At 40.2% G+C, this 18,754-nt stretch overlaps 2 protein-coding genes across 4 annotated transcripts in view; one reads left to right on the plus strand and one right to left on the minus strand.

Moving 5' to 3' along the window:
• TWF1 (twinfilin actin binding protein 1) overlaps positions 1–18,754 on the minus strand; it is a 372,084-nt gene that overhangs the window by 25,849 nt on the left and 327,481 nt on the right. Inside the window, exons 2-3 of one of the 2 annotated variants that reach the window (XM_069094242.1) lie at positions 2,825–2,931; positions 843–920 (exon numbers count right to left, since the gene is read on the minus strand). In XM_069094242.1, the coding sequence (XP_068950343.1) occupies positions 843–920; positions 2,825–2,849 (103 nt within the window). In that variant the 5' untranslated portion in view covers positions 2,850–2,931. The remainder of the gene's footprint in view (positions 1–842; positions 921–2,824; positions 2,932–18,754) is intronic. The other variant, XM_069094243.1, reaches the window with a different exon arrangement.
• The window catches only part of TMEM117 (transmembrane protein 117), a 200,885-nt gene continuing 200,368 nt past the window's right edge, over positions 18,238–18,754 (plus strand). Inside the window, exon 1 of one of the 2 annotated variants that reach the window (XM_069094237.1) lies at positions 18,238–18,426. The gene's annotated coding sequence lies outside the window, so the exon portion shown is untranslated. The other variant, XM_069094238.1, reaches the window with a different exon arrangement.

An 18,754-nucleotide genomic window follows, 5' to 3' on the forward strand; every position in this document is an offset into this window, starting at 1 on the left:
TGGCACATAGGAAGCAAATATATAATGTTAGCTGTTATTATTTTTGTACCTGACTGTCTGTATTTGGAAAATATCTATCTTTCACAGGTGGGCAGAAGACAGGGATTGTGCCTATTTTCTATTCTGCTCAATGCCTAAAATGGTCAAAAATAATCAAGAATGAATTATATGGTGGTGGCTAGGTGGTGCAGTGAATAGAGCACTGGCCCTGGAGTCAGGAGGACCAGAGTTCAAATCCGACCTCAGACACTTGAGAACACTTACTAGCCATGTGACCTTGGGCAAGTCACTTAACTCCAATTGCCCTGCCCTCCCCCCTCCAAAAAAAAAAGCAAAAAAGAATGAATTATATGATATGTATAATTTCATCACTCAATAGGAATTACTATAATACACCTGCTTCAATGGGAAAAACCCCACAAGTTTCATAATCTACTCTAGAAAGCCTATGAGGTCCCTTCCAATTTTAAATTTATAATCTGTTTACCCATTTCAACTCCTGATATAGGCGCGTAAACAGGTGTGGCAAAATACTGAAACATAAATACAAAGAAGAAAAAAATTATATAGATTTTGAACCATGTTCCTCCTTCACTGATAGGTGTCTATATTATATAGGAGGAAGTTTATAACACCAGGATCGTAAGATCATAAACTAAGTTATTCTTAGATAAGTACTTGTCCAGAATCTACAGGAACTAAGTTATTTTTAACCCTGAAAAGATACAAATAAAAAACTGTGAATCTCTTAATTTTACATGAGTATCTCAAATCACAAACATGAAAGTCCCGCAAAAGTTCTACCGCTTACCAAACAATGGTAAAAAAAATTTTAAACTAACCATCCTCAATTGAAATCTTTAGAAGCCTGTACTTCCCGTTCCTTGCCCTGGCAAAGATATCTTTAACTTCTTCACTTGCTGAAAGAAAAAAAAAATGGAAAAAGTTAGTATGCTTTGTATACTTACACAGTTTTATTCTTTTCTTTTATAATTTAAACAAGGTAAAATATTAAAACATTTCATAAAAGACACTGTTTAGCAATTTATATTTCACTTTGATGATATCAAGGATTAATAAAAAAATGGACTTAAATCACTAATGTTATATTTTGTCTTGTAAAAAAAAAATACAGGAAAGTAATTCAAGTTTTAAATAATACTAATCTGTCCCATTTTTTTGAAATGTTATAGCAGAAGTTACCATACCATACATACGTTGATATGACTAAAAAGAAACAAGGGAGAAACTATCAAGTTATTGGATTGCTGATTTTGGTGAATGAGGTTTAAGTATTTGGTTAAAAAAAGATTTGATGATGTCTTTGGTCTAATGACAATTTTCTGATGTACAGAACTAAAAAGAATTTTGATGTGATTTTCATTTTGGAAAGAACATGAAATAAATTAGAAGACCTAGGTTTGAGTACTCTCTTGTGTCTCTGCAAACTTAGGGTAAGTCATTAAACTCTGAGAGAGTTAGTTTCCTCATCTATAAAAGAGATAATAATATCTGTACTATACAGGTTTTCCATTAAAGATAGATACTAGCATTAGTTACTAAATATTAGTATTAAGTTTTTCCTCCATAAGAACAGTAAACACAATCTTGCCTAAATTAAAAATGAAATCAACAAAATTAGGGTAGTGTGTAGCAGAACACGTGTTTTGGAATTCAAAGAATCTGGGTTCAAATACAGATCTCTCCGGACCCCATCTGTAAAAGCAGAATAGTCTCTAAGGTTCTTTTATTTGTAAATCTACCACTATGAAATGTTAATCAATGAAACACTTCAAACTCTTGATATTTATATATTACATTTATCAGATTTGATATATCTCAAAAATCGAAATATTCACACTACTGGAATTGGCCTATTTTTTTTTAATGTACTCTATTATTAATTACCAGTACTTCTGTTACTATAAATAGTAAAAGAGATAGGAATCATTTGAGCTGTGTAAAGATATTGAGCACTTAAGTCAATAAAATTTTAAATAGCAGAGAAAATCAGTGAAAAAAATTTCACAGGTTTAGCTTCGGGTATGATTGTTTATTGGAGAAATCACACAAAGGTGAGGGCGGAAGTTAGTTAATCGGGTACAACTTTCTAAAATCTTGGTGCTCAGATCGTCAAAACAAAGAGGTGACAAGGGCAAACATTTCAATCAGAAAGACAACTTGTTTCCTTGTAACTCGGCATACTTGGTCTTGCATTTTTAATCTATAAGAGAAAATGACGTCACAGTCGCAGGTCAGAATTTATTCCGCTCAGGTGAGTGCTTCCAGTCTACCTGTTATTCAAACCAGGAACTAACTACAGGAGGTGAGATACGGTTCCCTACACTGAGCTGCCATTAGAGAAAAAACCACTAACTCACAAAGCAGACTCTTCATTCCCCTAGGAATCATCATCATCATCACTTATTAACTGTAGCAGGCAGGGAATGAATGAGTACAGAAGTTCTGGACGGACTCCCTCCGCGCACACACTGGGTCCGGACATTTATTTGGTTTCTGAAGCATAAAAGCCTCAGAAGGCATGAACTGCTTTGGAAGTGTCCGTGGCAGTGTCTCCGAGGATTTATTCCACTATCCTCGGGGGAGGCCCGGCAAGTTAACAGCCGCTCGGTCTCCAGCCCCTAGAGCCGGCGGTCAGGGCTGGGCCAGAGCACGGACAGGGAGGTGAGGGAGGAGAAAGGCCTGGCTTCCTGAGGGACCCGGCCACCCCACCTTGGCCGCTGCCGGTCTTTGCGGCTGGAGAAGCTCCAGCGCCCAAAGACCCCTCTTTCCTTTCCTCCCCATAGGCCACGTGTGTCTTTACCTTGGATGCCGGTCTGATGGGACATAGTGGCGAGGTCAGCCCCTGGCGACCACCCTCTAGTGCAGACTGGGGAGAACTAGCGGCCTCGGCTGGCGGCTCCAGGAAGTAGCTGCTCCTCCGTAGGCCCGGCGCGTCACCGCAGCGCGTCCCCGCCCCGCGGCCTGATTGGCCGGCCGGCCCGATCCGGCCCTGCGCATTGGGGCCCCTCCCGGGCCGCGGGAGGCGCTTAGTGCTAGTTAGGTGCTAATAGATTAGCTTTTGCAAAGAAATATTTCCTTCTGTGGTATAATAACGAGTATAAAAACAAACGGTTTAGCTTAGTTCCCACAGAACTAGTCTTAACTTCTAAGTGCCAAACGCTCATTGGGCTTGAGCCCCAGGCGCCCCAGCTTTTCTAAAGCTTTCCTGCTGAGCTGGCTGACTGCAAAATCTCTCAATCTTGGCTCGCAGATCACTAGTTCAAATTCCTTATCCAGTGAGCAACGTCTCCTACGTTTCAAAATGACAAGGCCAAATGAGGCAGAAAAAGACACACACCCCAGCCTTGAGGTCTAAAGGTGTGTGTGTGTGGGGGAGGAGGGGGCTGGTACTTTCCTGGTTAGGGTCATGGAGCTTACTTACAATGTGGGTGGACTGCTATATGCAGCCAGTCCTAGGACAGGGAATACCAGAAAGCAAAGTGTCTCCATGGTAGGTGATTTAAGTATGCGCAGGGTGCAGGGCAGGCCTTCCGTAGACCACTGCGTTTTAGGTTAGGAGAGGAATGATGAGTGTTTGAATTCAATTTTCCCTGCATCATACTTAATGGCATATTTCATTACAACCTGCTCCCCATCTCAATCCCCAAGTAGTCTGTAAGATCATCAATGGTAGAGACTTTTTTTTTTGTCGCCAGTGTCTACCACAGTTTTTTTTTTTTTAAACAAATCTTTGTTATTGTTAATGCATTTAACTATAGGAATTTTAAGTACTTGATTAGGTTTTTTGGGGGGGTCGGGGTGGGTGTAGAACCAGTTATAAGTTTCCCAAACAGATGAATCTAAAGGAGCTAGAAATGAGAGTAGCAAGAAAGATATTGTAAATATATAGAAAAATACCCCTTAGCTGAGAAAGTAATCCAAATGGGAGGTCTCATTTCAGCATAGGTATCAGTGAGATAAAAATTATCTGAGGGTCCGTTGATGAAGTATTGCTGTCAATCTCCAAATCAACAATGTAGAGATAGTTATCTGCAGTGTTTTATTTTCAGAGCACAGGTCCATCTGTATGTATACAGAGAGGCAAGAAACAGCATCAGCTTCAGCAATCTTTTATAGAATGTGAATACATGAACAGCATAGAAAAATGAAATTTAAAAGAAGTTAGGAGAGGAAGATAAAAGTGAAAACCTGAAAGCAAATAACAGAAGGTGGAAGATAAGGGTTCCTGATGGTCAAAACAGGAGCTGTGGTTTGCTTCCCAGCGTTGATTCTGCAGGTATATTGTATTGACCTTCAATCTCCAGGAGCACTATCTGGAAGCTCAAAAAAGAGAGACTGGGGAAGTCTTTTTTTTTCCTTTTTTTGATATATTTCTTTTTAAAAACTTAATATTTTATTTTCCCCCAATTACACGTAAAAACAATTTTTAACATTAGTTTTGTAAAACTTTGAGTTACAAATTCTCTCCCTCCCCCCCTTCTCTACCCCTTCTTTGAGAAGACAAGCAATTTGACATAGCTTATATATACATAGTAATGCAAAACATATTTCTATATTAGTTATGTTGTGAAAGAAGACAGATTAAAAAAGTTTTGAAAAAGTATACATCGATCTGCATTTTCTTTCTCTGGAGCTGGATGGCATTTTTCATCATAAGTTTGTAGGAATTTTCTTAGATCAGTGTGTTCCTGAGAATAGCTAAATCATGTGCAGCTGATCATCAAACAACATTACTGCTATTGTGTACAATGTTCTGATCCTGCTCACTTCACTTTGTATCAATTCATGTAAATTTTTCTTTTATCATTCTGCTCATTATTTCTTTTAGCATAATAGTATTTGATTACAATGAAATACCACAACTTGGTCAACCGTTCCTCAATTGATAGGCATTGCCTCGATTTCCATTTCTTTGCCACCACTAAAAGAGGTGTTATAAATACTTTCATATATATATATATATATATATATATATATATATATATACATCCTTTTCCTTTTTGTTTATTATCTCTTTGGAATACAGACCTAGCAATGGGGATAAGGCTATGCATTATTTTATAGCTTTTGGGGCATAGTTCCAAATTGCTCTCCAGAATGTTTGGATCAGTTCACAACTCCACCAACAGTGTATTACTGTCTCAGTTTCCCCACATCCCTTACAACATTTGTCATTTTGCTTTCCTGTCAATCTGATAGGTGTGGGGTGGTACCTCAGAGTTGTTTTAATTTGTGTTTCTCTAATCAATAATGATTTAAAGCAGCAGTTTTTCTGACTATTGAACTAGAAACAAACCATGAACATGTATACCCAGTACTTAAAAAATGTTCCAATCCATTCTCCTCTGTAATCAGTTGTGAATCCTAGGAGACTGTGACATAGCCAGTCTGGTAGTGGCTGATATGTACACCAGAGTAAGAATCCAGTTTTGATAAAGCATTACAATGATGTCTACATAAAAAAAAAAAAACCACTGCATTGAACCTGTTCTTTGGACTGCATGATCTCTAGTTTTGAAATAAACACCTTGAAGAACACTGGTTTTTGTAAAAAATATTTTTCTATAATGAAACACATAGTAGTAGGAAAAGAGGTTTTATTTTATAAGCAATCACATGTGACCTCAGATGCATTTTCTGAGTTAATATTTGAATAAACATACAGCAGATATTTCTGAGGCCATGTGAAGGTGGTGCATGTTGAGATGTAAAGGCTGGCATACAGCAGAGTACTCTGTCCAGTTCTGTCTGATTTCATTTTTGAATGTAGTATACCAATTTTGTTTGTGTCTGTAATAATGTGGAAGTCCTATTGAAATGAACATCTTCTCTGACCCAAAGTTTAAAAATTGCTGTGTGAAATACAGTGTATATGAATCTCTTCCTGATGTCTAACTTGTACATGTCAAGGCTTTTCTGTAAAAGCATACAAAGTCAATAAAATCCTTTTAATTTTCTTTTTTTTTCCTATTTAAAAAATTTTTTCTTTAAACATTTTTTTTGTTTACATCATTCATTTCCACAAGATTTTGAGTTACAAATTTTCTCCCCATTTTTCCCCTACCCACCACCCCAAAACAGCAATCCAACTAAATATCACCTCCCCCAATCTGCTCTCTCCCATATCTTCCCCAATCCCCGCTCTGACTTTCCAGTAGGGCATGGTGGATCTATATGCTCAAGTGCCTGTATATCTTATTTCCCAGTTACATGTAAAATAATAATAATTATATATGTATATATATTTAAACATTTGGTTTTAAAACTTTGAATTCCAGATTCTTTCACTTCCTCCCTTGTCACTAACCCTTACTGGGAAGATAAGCAATTCAATATAGGTTGTACATGTGTAGCTATGCAAAACATTTCCATAGTGGATATATTGTGAAAGACTGACTATATTTCCCTCCATCCTATCCCACTCCCCACTTGTTCTATTCTCTACTTTGATCCTGTCCCTTTTCAAAAGTGGGTGTTTCCAACTTCTCTCCCCCCCAAACCTGCCCTCCCTTCCATCATCCCCCCTCTCATCCCCTTCCCCCCTACTCTCCTGTAGGGTGAGATACCCTGTTTAGTGTGTATGTCATTCCCTCCCTAAGCCAAATTCAATGAGAATAAGGTTGACTCATTCCCTTTTGCTTTCCTGTTCTACCCCTCCATTATAACAGTTTTCCCTTGCCTCTTCTACATGGGATAGTTTACCCCATTCTGTCTCTCCCCATCTCTCATTATATTCCTCTCTCACCCCTTAATTTCACCTTTTAAGTATCATCCCTTCCTGTTAAATTGGTCCTGGACCTTTGTTTAGGTATAGCTGTGCACATATATACACATACTCGTATTCATATGCCCATATACCCTCCTATATAGACATATATACACACACACACATGCGCACACACACATTGTCTATTCCCTTCAACTATTCTCATACTGAGAAAAGTTTAATAAGTTACAATTATAATTTTTTTCCATGTAGTAATGTAAATAGATCAACTTTGATAACTTCCTTATGATTTCTTTTCCCTGTTTACCTTCTCATGCTTCTCTTGCTTCTTATATCTGAATGTCAGATTTTCTATTCAACTCTGGTTTTTTTATCAAGAATGCTTGAAAGTCCTCTATTCCACTGAATGACCATATTTTCCCCTGAAACATGATACTCAGTTTTGTTGGGTAATTCTTGGTTTTAATTCCAGCTCCTTTGACCTCTAGAATATCATATTCCAAACCCTAGATCCCTCAGTGTAGAAGCTGCCAGATCCTGGGTTATCCTGATTGTGTTTCCACAATATTGAAATTGTTTTTTCCTCACTGCTTGTAATATTTTCTCCGTGATCTGGGAACTCCAGAGCCTGGCTATAATATTCCTAGGAGTTTTCTTTTTGGGATCTTTTTTCAGGAGGTGATTGGTGGATTCTTTCAATCTCTATTTTGCCCTCTGATTCTAAAACATGAGGGTAATTTTCCTTGAGAATTTCTTGAAGGATGATTTCTAGGTTCTTTTTTTGATAATGGCTTTCAGATAGTCCAATAATTTTAAAATTCTCTCTCCTGGATCTATTTTCCAGCTCAGTGGTTTTTCCAATGAGATATTTCACATTGCTTTCTATTTTTTCATTTGTTTTGATCTGTTTAATAGTATCTTGATTTCTCATAAAGTCACTAGCTTCCATTTGCTCCAATCTAATTCTGAAGGAATGATTCTCTTCAGAGAGCTTTTGAGATTCTTTTTCCATCTGGCAAATTCAGCTTTTTAAGGCATTGTTCTCCTCATTGACTTTTTGAGCCTCTTTTGCCATTTGAGTTAGTCTATTTTTTAAGGTGTTATTTTCTTTGGTCAGGTTGTTGACTCTCATTTCATAATTTTCTTGCATCATTCTCATTTCTCTTCCTAATTTTTCCTCCACCTCTCTTACTTGGTTTTCAAAATCCTTCTTAAGTTCCTCTATGGCCTGTAACCAACTCAAATTTTTCTTGGAAGCTTTTGGTGCAGGAATTCTGATTTCACTGTCTTCCTTCTGTTCTATGCCCCTATCCTTTTTGTCCCCAAAATAGGAGTCTAATGTCAAATTGCTCTGCCTCCTTTGCTTCCTTTGTTTGCTCATGTCGCCACTCAATTACTTGACTTTTGAGCTTTTTGCCACAGTAGAACTCTGCTATCAGAGAGGGGAGCTTTGTCCCAAATCCCTGGGGTTTTCTCAGCTGCTGGAGCTATTAGTTGGGTGCCATCTCTGAAGCCCCCACATGCTCTGGCAAACTGGTCATGCTCCCCAGGACCTCCACCCTAGACCGCAATCCAGATACAAGCAGGTTAAAGCAAGAGCGATTACCCCTTAGACTGGTTGCTTGGTCCCCCTACAATCTGCAGACCAGGAGCTCTGAAGCAGCCACATGGTGGCGACTGCACATATGCCATGCCTCTGCCTCTTCTCCCTCCAGGGGGCAAAGGCTGGATCCCACTCCCAAACTCCCAGGTCACAAAGTCCACACTGCACTGACCTCTCACTTTGTCCTTAGCATGTATGTGTTGACAATTCTGGAAACTGCTACAGGTACTAGTGATCTGAAGTCCCTCCAGCCAGGGCTGGTTATGGCTGCCCTGAGGCTAAAACCTCGTACTTTCAAGGGGCTGGGCTCTACTCCCAACACACTGTGCTGTCCCCTTCCTGTCAAGACTGTCTTCAGCGGGAAGGTAGCTTCTCTCTGTTGTTTTGTGGGTTCGGTAGCTCCAAAGTTTGTTTAGAGTAATTTTTTTTACATGAATTGGAGACAGGGAGCTGGGCAGAAGCCCTGTTTCTACTCTGCCATCTTGACTCCTCCCCCCCCCCCCAATCCTTTTAGTTTTCAAAAAAAATTTATTTTCTTGGGAGACAAAACTAAGATGGTGGTGTAAAGTAGGAACTTGCTTGAATTCTCCCCCAAACCCTTCCAAATTTCTGTAAAAAATGATTCTAAACAAATTCTAGAGCTACAGAACACACAAAATGATGGAATGAAACCCATCTCCAGCCCAAGGCAGCCTGGAAGGCCAACAGGGTGTATTACACCAGGCTGGGAGCAGAGCACAGTCTAGCATGATCTGAGCCTGCACAGACCAGCATGAAGCAGACTTCAGGAGACTGAATGACTGGTAGTTGTAGTGGTTTCCAGACTTTTCAACCCACTCATTCCAAAGACAAAGTAGAAGGTCAGTGGGGAAACTATGGCATACCTGGGTGAGAGAAGAGTGTGATCCAGCTCCATCCTCAGGGTAGTTGATGTGGTGGCAGTGGTAGGAGAAGCAGCAGCAGTGGTTGCTTCCAGAGCTCCAGGCCCACAGATGTTGGAGGATGAAGTGGCTGATCAGAGGGGTATTGCAAGGATCTCTTTTTGCTGGAACTGAGGCAGAATTCACTTGCTTTGTCCTGCTTGGATCTGGATTTCAGTCTTGGGTGGCAGACCTGGGCAGAACTTGTGGTGGCTGTGGAGAGGGAGTCCTTCTCATAGTTCCAAGGCAGAAAAGAGTGCTTGTAGTCACTCACAGACTGGAGCATAGGCCAGGAGAGGAGTAAACTCTTCTCCTTTGATCATACCACCTTACAGGAATTGAAAATTTACAGGCGCCTAGAAGTAGTTCTGACAATCGCTGTGCAAAACCCTAGAAAACTGGTACAGAGCACTCTCTACTCCGAAAGCAGAGTCCTACCTTGAAAAAGAGTTCAAAAGTCAAGTAATTGACTGAAAATATGAGCAAACAGCATTAAAAAAATCATACTATAGAATCTTATTTTGGTGACAAAGAAGATCAAAACATACAACCAGAAGAAGACCACAAAGTCAAAGCTCCTACATCCAGAGCCTCCAAGAGAAATATGAATGTTTGAGGTCATTGAAAGTTCAAAAAGGATTTTGAAAATCAAGTAAGAGAGGTAGAAGAAAAATTGGGAAGAGAAATGAGAGCAATGCAATAGAAATCATGGAAAGGGAGTCAACAACTTGCTAAAGGAGACCCCAAAAATATTGGAAAAAATAACACCTTAAAAAATAGACGAATCCAAACGGAAATAGAGGTCCAAAAAGCCAATGAGTAGAAGAATGCTTTAAAAAGCAGAATTGGCAAAATGGAAAAGGAGGTTCCAAAGCTCACTGAAGAAAATAATTCTTTAAAAATTAGAATGGAGGGGCAACTAGGTAGTTCAGTGAATAGAGCCCTGGCCCTGGAGTCAAGAGGACCCGAGTTCAAATCCAGTCTAAGATATTTGACACACTTACTAGCTGTGTGACCTTGGGCAAGTCACTTAAACCCAATTGCCTTACCTTCCCCCCCCCTCCAAAAAAAAAGTTAGAATGGAGGAAACTTAAACTAATGACTTTATGAGAAATTGAGAAATTATAAAACAGAACTGAAAGAATGAAAAAATAGATGACAATGTGAAATATCTCATTGGAAAAACCACTGACCTGGAAAACAGATCCAGAAGAGAAAATTAAAAAAATATTTGACTACCTGAAAGTCATGATCAAAAGAAGAGCCTAGACATCATCCTTCAAGAAATATCAAGGATAACTGCCCTGATATTGTAGAACCAGAAGGAAAATAGAAATTAAAAGAATCCACCAATTACCTCTTGAAAGAGATCCCAAAAGGAAAACTCATAGGAATATTGTAGCCAAATTCCAGAATTCCTAGGTGAAGGAGAAAATATTGCAAGCAGCCAGAAAGAAACAAATTGAGTATGGTGGAAACACAATCAAGATAACAGAAGATCTAACAGGTTCTACATTAAGGGATTGGAGGGCTTGAAATATGATATATTGAAGGTCAAAGGAACTAGGATTAATACCAAGAATCACTTACTCAGCAAAACTGAGTATAATACTTAAGGGGAAAAATGGATATTGAATAAAATAGAGGACTTTCAAGCATTCTTGATGAAAAGACAAGGGCTGAAGAGAAAATCCATCTTTCAAATACAAGACTCAAGAGAAGCATGCAAAAGTACAGGAAAGAGAAATCATAGTGGACTTATTAAAGTTGAACTGTTTACATCTGTACATGGAAAGACAATATTTGTAACATGTTCTCAGTATTTGTGTAGTTGAAAGGAATATACACAAATACACATATACATACACACACACACACACACACATATATATATACATATATATCATCAGAGGGCACAGAGTGAGTTGAATATGAAGGGAGGAATTCTAAAAAAAATAAAATTAAGAGGTAAGAGAGAAATATATTGGGAAAAGGAGAAAGGGAGAGATAGAATAGGGCAAACTATCTTACATAAAAGAGGTAAGAAAAAACTGTTACAATGGTGGGGAGGAGGGGGAGGAGAAAGTCAACCTAACTCTCATTAGATTTGGCTTCAGGAGGGAGTAACATACACACTCCATAGAATATCTTACCTATGGGAAAGTAGCGGGGAAAGGGATAAGGAGGGGGGATGATAGAAGGGAGGACAGATTAAGGGAGGGGTAGTCTGAAGCAAACAATTTTGAAATGGCATGGGGTCAAAGGCAAAAATAGAATAATTGGGGGGTAGGATAGGATGGAGGGAAATATAATTAGTGTTTTACAATATGACTATTATGGAAATGCTTTGCATAACTACACATATATAACCTATATTGAATTGCTTGTCTTCTCAATGGGAGTGGGTGGGTAGGGATGAAGGGAGGAAATATGGAACTCAAAGTTTTTAAAAACAAATGTCAATAAAAAATTGTTTTTAGGGGCGGCCAGGTAGCACAGCGAGTAAGAGCACTGGCCCCAGTGTTGGGATGACCTGGGGATTGAATTTGGGCTCTGACACTTAGCACCCACTCAGAAACACCTGGCCTTGTAACCTTGAGCAAGTTACTTAACCCCAACTGCCTTTAAAAAATGTTTTTACATGCAACTGGGTAATAAGATATACAGGCAATGGGGTACAGAAATCTATCTTCCCCTATAAGAAAGTAAAGGGGAAGGGGTTAAGATGGAGGGGAGTGATAGAAGGGAGGGCAGATTGGGGAAAGTGGTAATCAGAATGCACACCATCTTGGGGTGGGGGGGTAGGAGAGAGATGGAGAGAAAATTTGGAACTCAAAATCTTGTGGATGTGAATGTTGAAAACTAAAAACAAATAAATAAATTTTGAGGGGGAAAAAAGGATTATTTTCTTCATCGAACTTTTGTATCTTCTTTTCCATTTGGCAAATTCTACATTTTAAGGAGTTCTTTTCTTCAGTGAATTTTCTACATCTTTTTCCATTTGACCAATCTACTTTTTAAAGAGGCTTTATCTTCAGTGAATTTTTGCATATTTTTTCTATTTGACCAATTCTGCTTTTTAAGCATTCTTCTCTTCATTGGATTTTTGTGCCACTTTTGCCATTAGGACTATTTTTTTTTAAAGCAATCGGGGTTAAGTAACTTGCTCAAGGTTACACAGCCAGTTATTTCTGGGTGTGGTGCTGAGTATCTGAGCCCGGATTTGATCCAGGTCATCCCAACACTGGAACCGGTGCTCTTACTCGCTGAGCCACCTGGCTGCCCCTAAGCAATTGGGGTTAAGTAACTTGCTCAAGGTTACACGGCCAGGTGTTTCTGGGTGGGTGCTAAGTGTCTGAGCCCGGGATTTGATCTCCAGGTCTTCTCAACACTGGAGCCAGTGCTCTTACTCTCTGTGCTACCTGGCCGCCCCCATTAGGACTATTTTGTTTTTTAAGGTATTATTTTCCTCAGTAAATTTTTTTTTTTTTTTGCTTTTTGAAGGGCGATTGGGGTTAAGCTACTTGCCCAAGGTCATATGGCTAGTTTTTTTTTGTGTGTGTTTGTGTTAAGTGTCTGAGGCCGGACTTGAACCCAGGTCCTCCTAACTCCAGGGCTGGTGCTCTATTCACTGTGCCACCTAACTGCCCCTCAGTAATTTTTTTTTGCCTCCTTTACCAAGCTGTGGACTCTTTTTTCATTATTTTCTTGCATCCTAGTAGTTTCTTTTGATAATTTTTCTTCTACCTCTCTTTGATCTTTACAATCCTTTTTCAACTCTTCCAGGGATTCTTTTTGGGCCAAACACCAATTCACATTTTTCCTTCAGGCTTTGGATATAGCAGTTTTGACTTTGTTATCTTCTTTTGAGTTTGTGTTTTGTCATTTGTTATCACTGTTAAAGTAACTTTATATGGTCAGGATTTTTTTGTTCTTTGTTCCTTTTTTGGGCCCATTTTTTGACTTTTAGCTTTATATTAAAGTTGGTCTGTGCTCTTAGGATAGAGGGTCACTGTCTCAACGTTCAGGTTATTTTGTGCAGCTGTCTTCATGTATACACATATACATATATACATATATAATATATATAATATATATGCATACACATATGTATACATTTCTATTCCCTTCAACTATTCTCATACTGAGAAAAGTTTCATAAGTTACAATTACTGTTTTTCCATGTAGGAATATAAGTAGTTCAACTCTGATAAGTTCCATATAATTTCTTTTCCCTGTTTACCTTCTCATGCTTCTCTTGCTTCTTGTATCTGGATGTAAAATTTTCTATTCAACTCTGGTTTTTTCATTAAGAATGCTTGAAAATCCTCTATTCCACTGAATGACCATATTTTCCCCTGAAACATGATACTCAGTTTTGCTGGGTAGGTGATTCTTGGTTTTAATCCCAGCTCCTCTGCCCTCCGGAATATCCTATTCCAGGCCATTCTATCTCTCAGTGTAGAAGCTGCCAGATCCTGTGTTATCCTGATTGTGTTTCCACAATATTCAAATTGTTTTTTCCTCACTGCTTGTAATATTTTCTCCGTGATCTGGGAACTCCAGAGCCTGGCTATAATATTCCTAGGAGTTTTCTTTTGGGGATCTTTTTTCAGGAGGTGATTGGTGGATTCTTTCAACCTCTATTTTGCTGTCTGGTTCTAAAACATCAGGGCAGTTTTCTTTGAGAACTTCCTGGAGGATGATTTCTAGGTTCTTACTTTGATCATGGCTTTCAGGTAGTCCAATAATTTTTAAATTATCTCTCCTGGATCTATTTTCCAGGTCAGTGGTTTTTCCCATGAGATATTTCACCTTGCCTTCTATTCTTTCATTTGTTTGGATCTGTTTAACAGCATCTTGATTTCTCTTAAAGTCACTAGCTTTCCCTTGCTCCAATCTAAATCCAAGGGAACGATTCTCCTCAATGAGCTTTTGAGATTGTTTTTCCGTCTGGCAAATTCAGCTTTTCAAGGCATTTTTCTCCTCCTTGCCTTTTTGAGCCTCTTTTGCCAATTGAATAAGTCTGTTTTTTTAAGGTGTGATTTTCCTCAGTCAGGCTGTTGACTCTCATTTCATAATTTTCTTGCATTGTTCTCATTTCTCTTCCCAATTTTCCCTCCACTTCTCTTATCTGCTTCTTAAGGTCCTCTATGGCCTGTAACCAGCTCATATTTTTCTTTTGGTGCTTTTGGTGCAGGAGTTCTGACTTCACTGTCTTTCTCCTGTTCCATGCTTTGATCCTTTTTGTCCCCAAAATAGGAATCTAATGTTGGAATCTTCTGTTTGTTTTGCTTCCTTTGTCTGGTCATGTTGCCCCCCTCAGTCACTTGACCCCTGGGCTTTTTGCCACAGTAGGACTCTGCCACCAGACAGGGGAGCTTTCATCCCAAATGCTGGGGTTTTCTCAGCTGCTGGAGGTATTAGTTGGGTGCCCTCTCTGTGGCCTCCACATGCTCTAGCAATCTGGTCTCATACCACAGGACCTCCACCCTGTACCACAATCCAGATCCAAACAGGTTAAAGCAAGAGTGATTACCCCTCAGACTGGTCACTTGGTCCCCCTACACTCTGCAGGCCAGGGGCTGAAGCTGCAATGTGGCACTGGCATGGAATCTCAGCAGCTTCTTGCTCCGGGGGCAAAAGATGATGCACTCCCACTTACTGGGTCCCAAAGTCCAGACTGCACTGACCTCCCACTTTGTCCTTCACATCTATGTATTGATGAATCTGGAAATGGCCACAGCTGCTGGTGATCTGGAATCCCTCCAGTGGGTGGCTGGTCAGGCCCGCCCTGGGCCTAAAACCTCAGGCTTACGTGGCTGCTGGGCTGTCCTCAGCGGGAGGTTAGCTTCTCTGTGTCATTTTGTGGGTTCTGCAGCTCCAAAGTTTGTTTAGAGCCCCTTTTACATGGATTGGGGAAGGTGGAAGCCAGAGCCTGGTGGAGGGCCTTCTTCTACTCTGCCATCTTGACTCTGCCCCCCTCTGTTTGTAATTTTTTTTCTGCTTGTAACTTCTGTTTGTAAGTTTAGGGTGCTGACTTTCCCCCCTGAACTAGGTAAGTGATATATGTTTGATTAAAGTAAGATTGTTAACCCCTTTTTGAGTTGCTTTCCTTTAGAAAAGCAGATCAAAGAAGTTGTTCTAGCAGCCATCCTGGGTATGGTAGAGTGCTTGCTGCTACAGACCCTTAAAAGGGAAAGACCGTGTCTTTGAAAGCAACTGGGTCTCTGAAATTTCCCATATATTTCAACAGCCCAAAGCACTTGGCCAACCCCTGCCCACCTAGATCACCTAATTAGTTTACTTGACATTACTTTCACTGTCTCACTTGGCCCACACCCTGACAATTTGCATATACTGACCATTCCTTAATCACACCTAGATCACCTATTTAGTCTACTTGATATTTCTTTCATTGTTGCACCTGGCCCACCACAGAGTACTTACCACTCCTTAATCCCACCCAATTCCTTCACTGTTCTTTAGTATATAAGCATCAGTCTCATCCACATTAAGTTGCAGGTTCACTAGGAACTCTGCCCCCTCTATTAGTCTTACAATAAACTTTGCTACTTGACTGGAAGATGGTTTGAGTGCATGAATTTATTCCAGGCAGACACTGCCTTATACCCTGACATTTTGGGGCTCCCAGCACCCCAAACTGCATCAGCCAAGCCTCTGAGGAAACATGACCTTTTGTTGGTTCCCTTGCAAAGATTTCTTCCTTTTCCTAAAAAAGCTGGAGAAGGTAGGGTTTAAGCTAAGGAAATATGTCATCACCTGCTTTTTCCTGAGGAAGAAGTAGCTAAGAATTCCCAAGGAATTAGACATAGTCAGGATTACAGTGGAGTAGCACCCATCAGAGCAATGTCTAGAGACCAATGTAACAGCACCTGGCAGCCTCAGGCTGAGCAGTTTTTAGCAGAGACTGTAAGAATGGTTCTGCAAGGGAATTACTTTATTCATACTCATCCTTAAAAGAGTGTAAGGGATAATGCTGGGAATCATTTCTTCTATTCCTGCTTTATTCTCTAACTGGAGCTTGGAATCATGGGCAACTCAAAAGCCTGGAAACTTACTACTGGTTACATATGTAATATAGATATGAAATTGGACAAGAGGTTGTTGTTTGTCTTTCATTTTCAGAGGACCAATGACATTACAGGTAATGTCTTGACTCAGAGCATGAATTGGATTTAAGTGAAGCAGAGCTGCATAAAGTCATCTGCTTTACTCTCTCTTCCAGAGTCACTGAAGTCCAGTGGCAGGACAAAAGTTAAGATGACTGGTGATGGCCTGGGATACAGTGGATAACCCTGGCATGTGGGACAGTCAGTGTAAAAGGTGTTATATGAGGAAAGGAGCAACTAAATGACACAGCAGATAGAGCACTGGGCTTGGAATCAGGAAGACTCAGCATCCTGAGTTCAGATGTGACCTCAGATATTTACTAGCTGTGTGAGCTTGAGCAAGTCACTTAACCCTGTTTGCCTAGTTTCCTCATCTGTAAAATGACCCGGAGAAGGAAATGGCAAACCACTCCAGTATCTTTGCCAAGAAAACCCCAAGAGGGGTCACGAAGAAACATGACTGAACTACAACAACAACGTGCCAGGTGCTGTGCTAAGTGTTGGTTATACAAATAAGAAAAAGATAGTCCTTGCCCTCAAGAAGTTTACAATCTATAATATATCTATAATATATATATATATATAGATATATTATATCTATATATATATATGGATGTGGGAAAGTTAGCTCCAAAGTCCAGATCCCTGCCTTCTATAAAGGAAAACTTTGAGAGGAATTCAGTGCTCCACTCTCCAGCCCTACAATTAGCGGGAGAGGAGGCTGAGGGAGTTGATAAGGTGCTGAGTATCCAAAGCTAAATTATAGGCATGATGATGAAATCCTATCTTGTCAAGGCAGGCTGGGGACAGAAGCTGTCTCCTCTTTTCAAAGGTACCCTGAGTCATTAGCTCTTTTGGTTCAACGAGCCAATTGGGAGCCTCTCTGTAATGAGTCATACATTCTCAAAAGCTTTTCAGCTCCACTCCCCAGTTCCCACACAGTATAGAGGAGGTAGACAGAGAATATTTTTCATTGCTTTGTACAATTTATATTACACATGGATAATGATTATTCCATGGTAGCTTTAAAAGTAGCTGAACATATATGTGTGCACCTACAGAAGCTGGAAGAAAAAAAAAAAGGAATCTCCATGCCCCCAAAAAGCTGTTCACCAAGTCTGCTAAGATATATTCTGTACTCATTAAAGTATGTATAAAATTTGTGTGCAAGAACACAGCCTAAAGTCAAATTTTTTTGAGAGGAAGTATGTTAAATCAACTTTGGACTGATGAGAAAAAGGACATTGTAGTAGGAGTGCTTATATCCTAAAGAAAGAGCTCTAAGCTGAAGACAATGGTGTTAAAAAGGAATTCTTTTTGGAAGGGGAGGTTGGGGAAAAAAGTCAAAATACTTTAAAACAAATCCCCTTCTTTGCCAAATCTCCACAGTGACAACCAAATCTGATACAAAACACCTACCCAAACCCTATCACATCATTAGTCTGTGACTTTTTGCTCTTAAATAATTAGCGGAAGATCCATTTTGACTGGAGGCTGTTTAAAAGCTGGCGACTCTTTGTGCTTTGGCTGATCTGGTGGGCTATTAGCCCACCTGTCAAACCCCGGGACAAGATTCACCCGTGAAGATGGAGCTGGCAATACTTTTGAGGATTTCTACCAAAAGATAAGGTTATTGCTGAAAATAATTGCTACGATGCCTCTCTTCTCGCTTCCTAATTTAGCATCAATTGCCTCTTTATCTGTTTAGTTCTGCAGAGTCAGTCCTTGGAGGAGAGGAGACCGGCCCGCAACGGTAGTGGTTTCCCGAGGGGTTGGAAGTGTCCAGTTGCGCCTCCACCGGGAAGAAGGGAGAGTGACTGGAGTGCGGAGGGCGGGGGCGTGGGAAGGGGAGGGAGGGGAGGAAGAGACATGTTTTCAGCTGGCGATGCAGCGAGCAGAATTGGAGGGAGCCTAGGTCACCCAAGCTGCAGCGTTTGCCCTTGTCGTAGCCTCCCCCCTTCTTCCCCTTTACCGGAAAGCAAGCTGTGCCAAGATCGCCGAGGAAGAGAGATTTTTAAGGTCGGCCCTAATACAGTACGAGGCCTGGGGCTAGAAAGAAAGGCTTAGATGGAGAAGGCGGTGGGTGGGCCAAGCAGGTATTAATAGCTCTATGACCTAGGTGGCAGCTGCTACTGGTGCTGCAGCAGCCGTAAATTCCTCCAGGGCCTCCTCTCTTCTCTTCTGGCTAGCAAGGTAGACCACCCCCGCAAGAATTGCGATTTATTTATTTTTTAGTTCTCCAGTCTCTTTCTCTGTTTCTGTCTGTCTCTGTCTCTCACACTCACACACACACACACACACACACACACACACACACACACACACACACACACACACACACACACAC

Source organism: Petaurus breviceps, unplaced genomic scaffold (genome assembly GCF_028583685.1).
Source record: "Petaurus breviceps papuanus isolate PSGF00001 unplaced genomic scaffold, PetGlider_PUasm1.0 216, whole genome shotgun sequence".
NCBI lineage: Eukaryota > Metazoa > Chordata > Mammalia > Diprotodontia > Petauridae > Petaurus > Petaurus breviceps.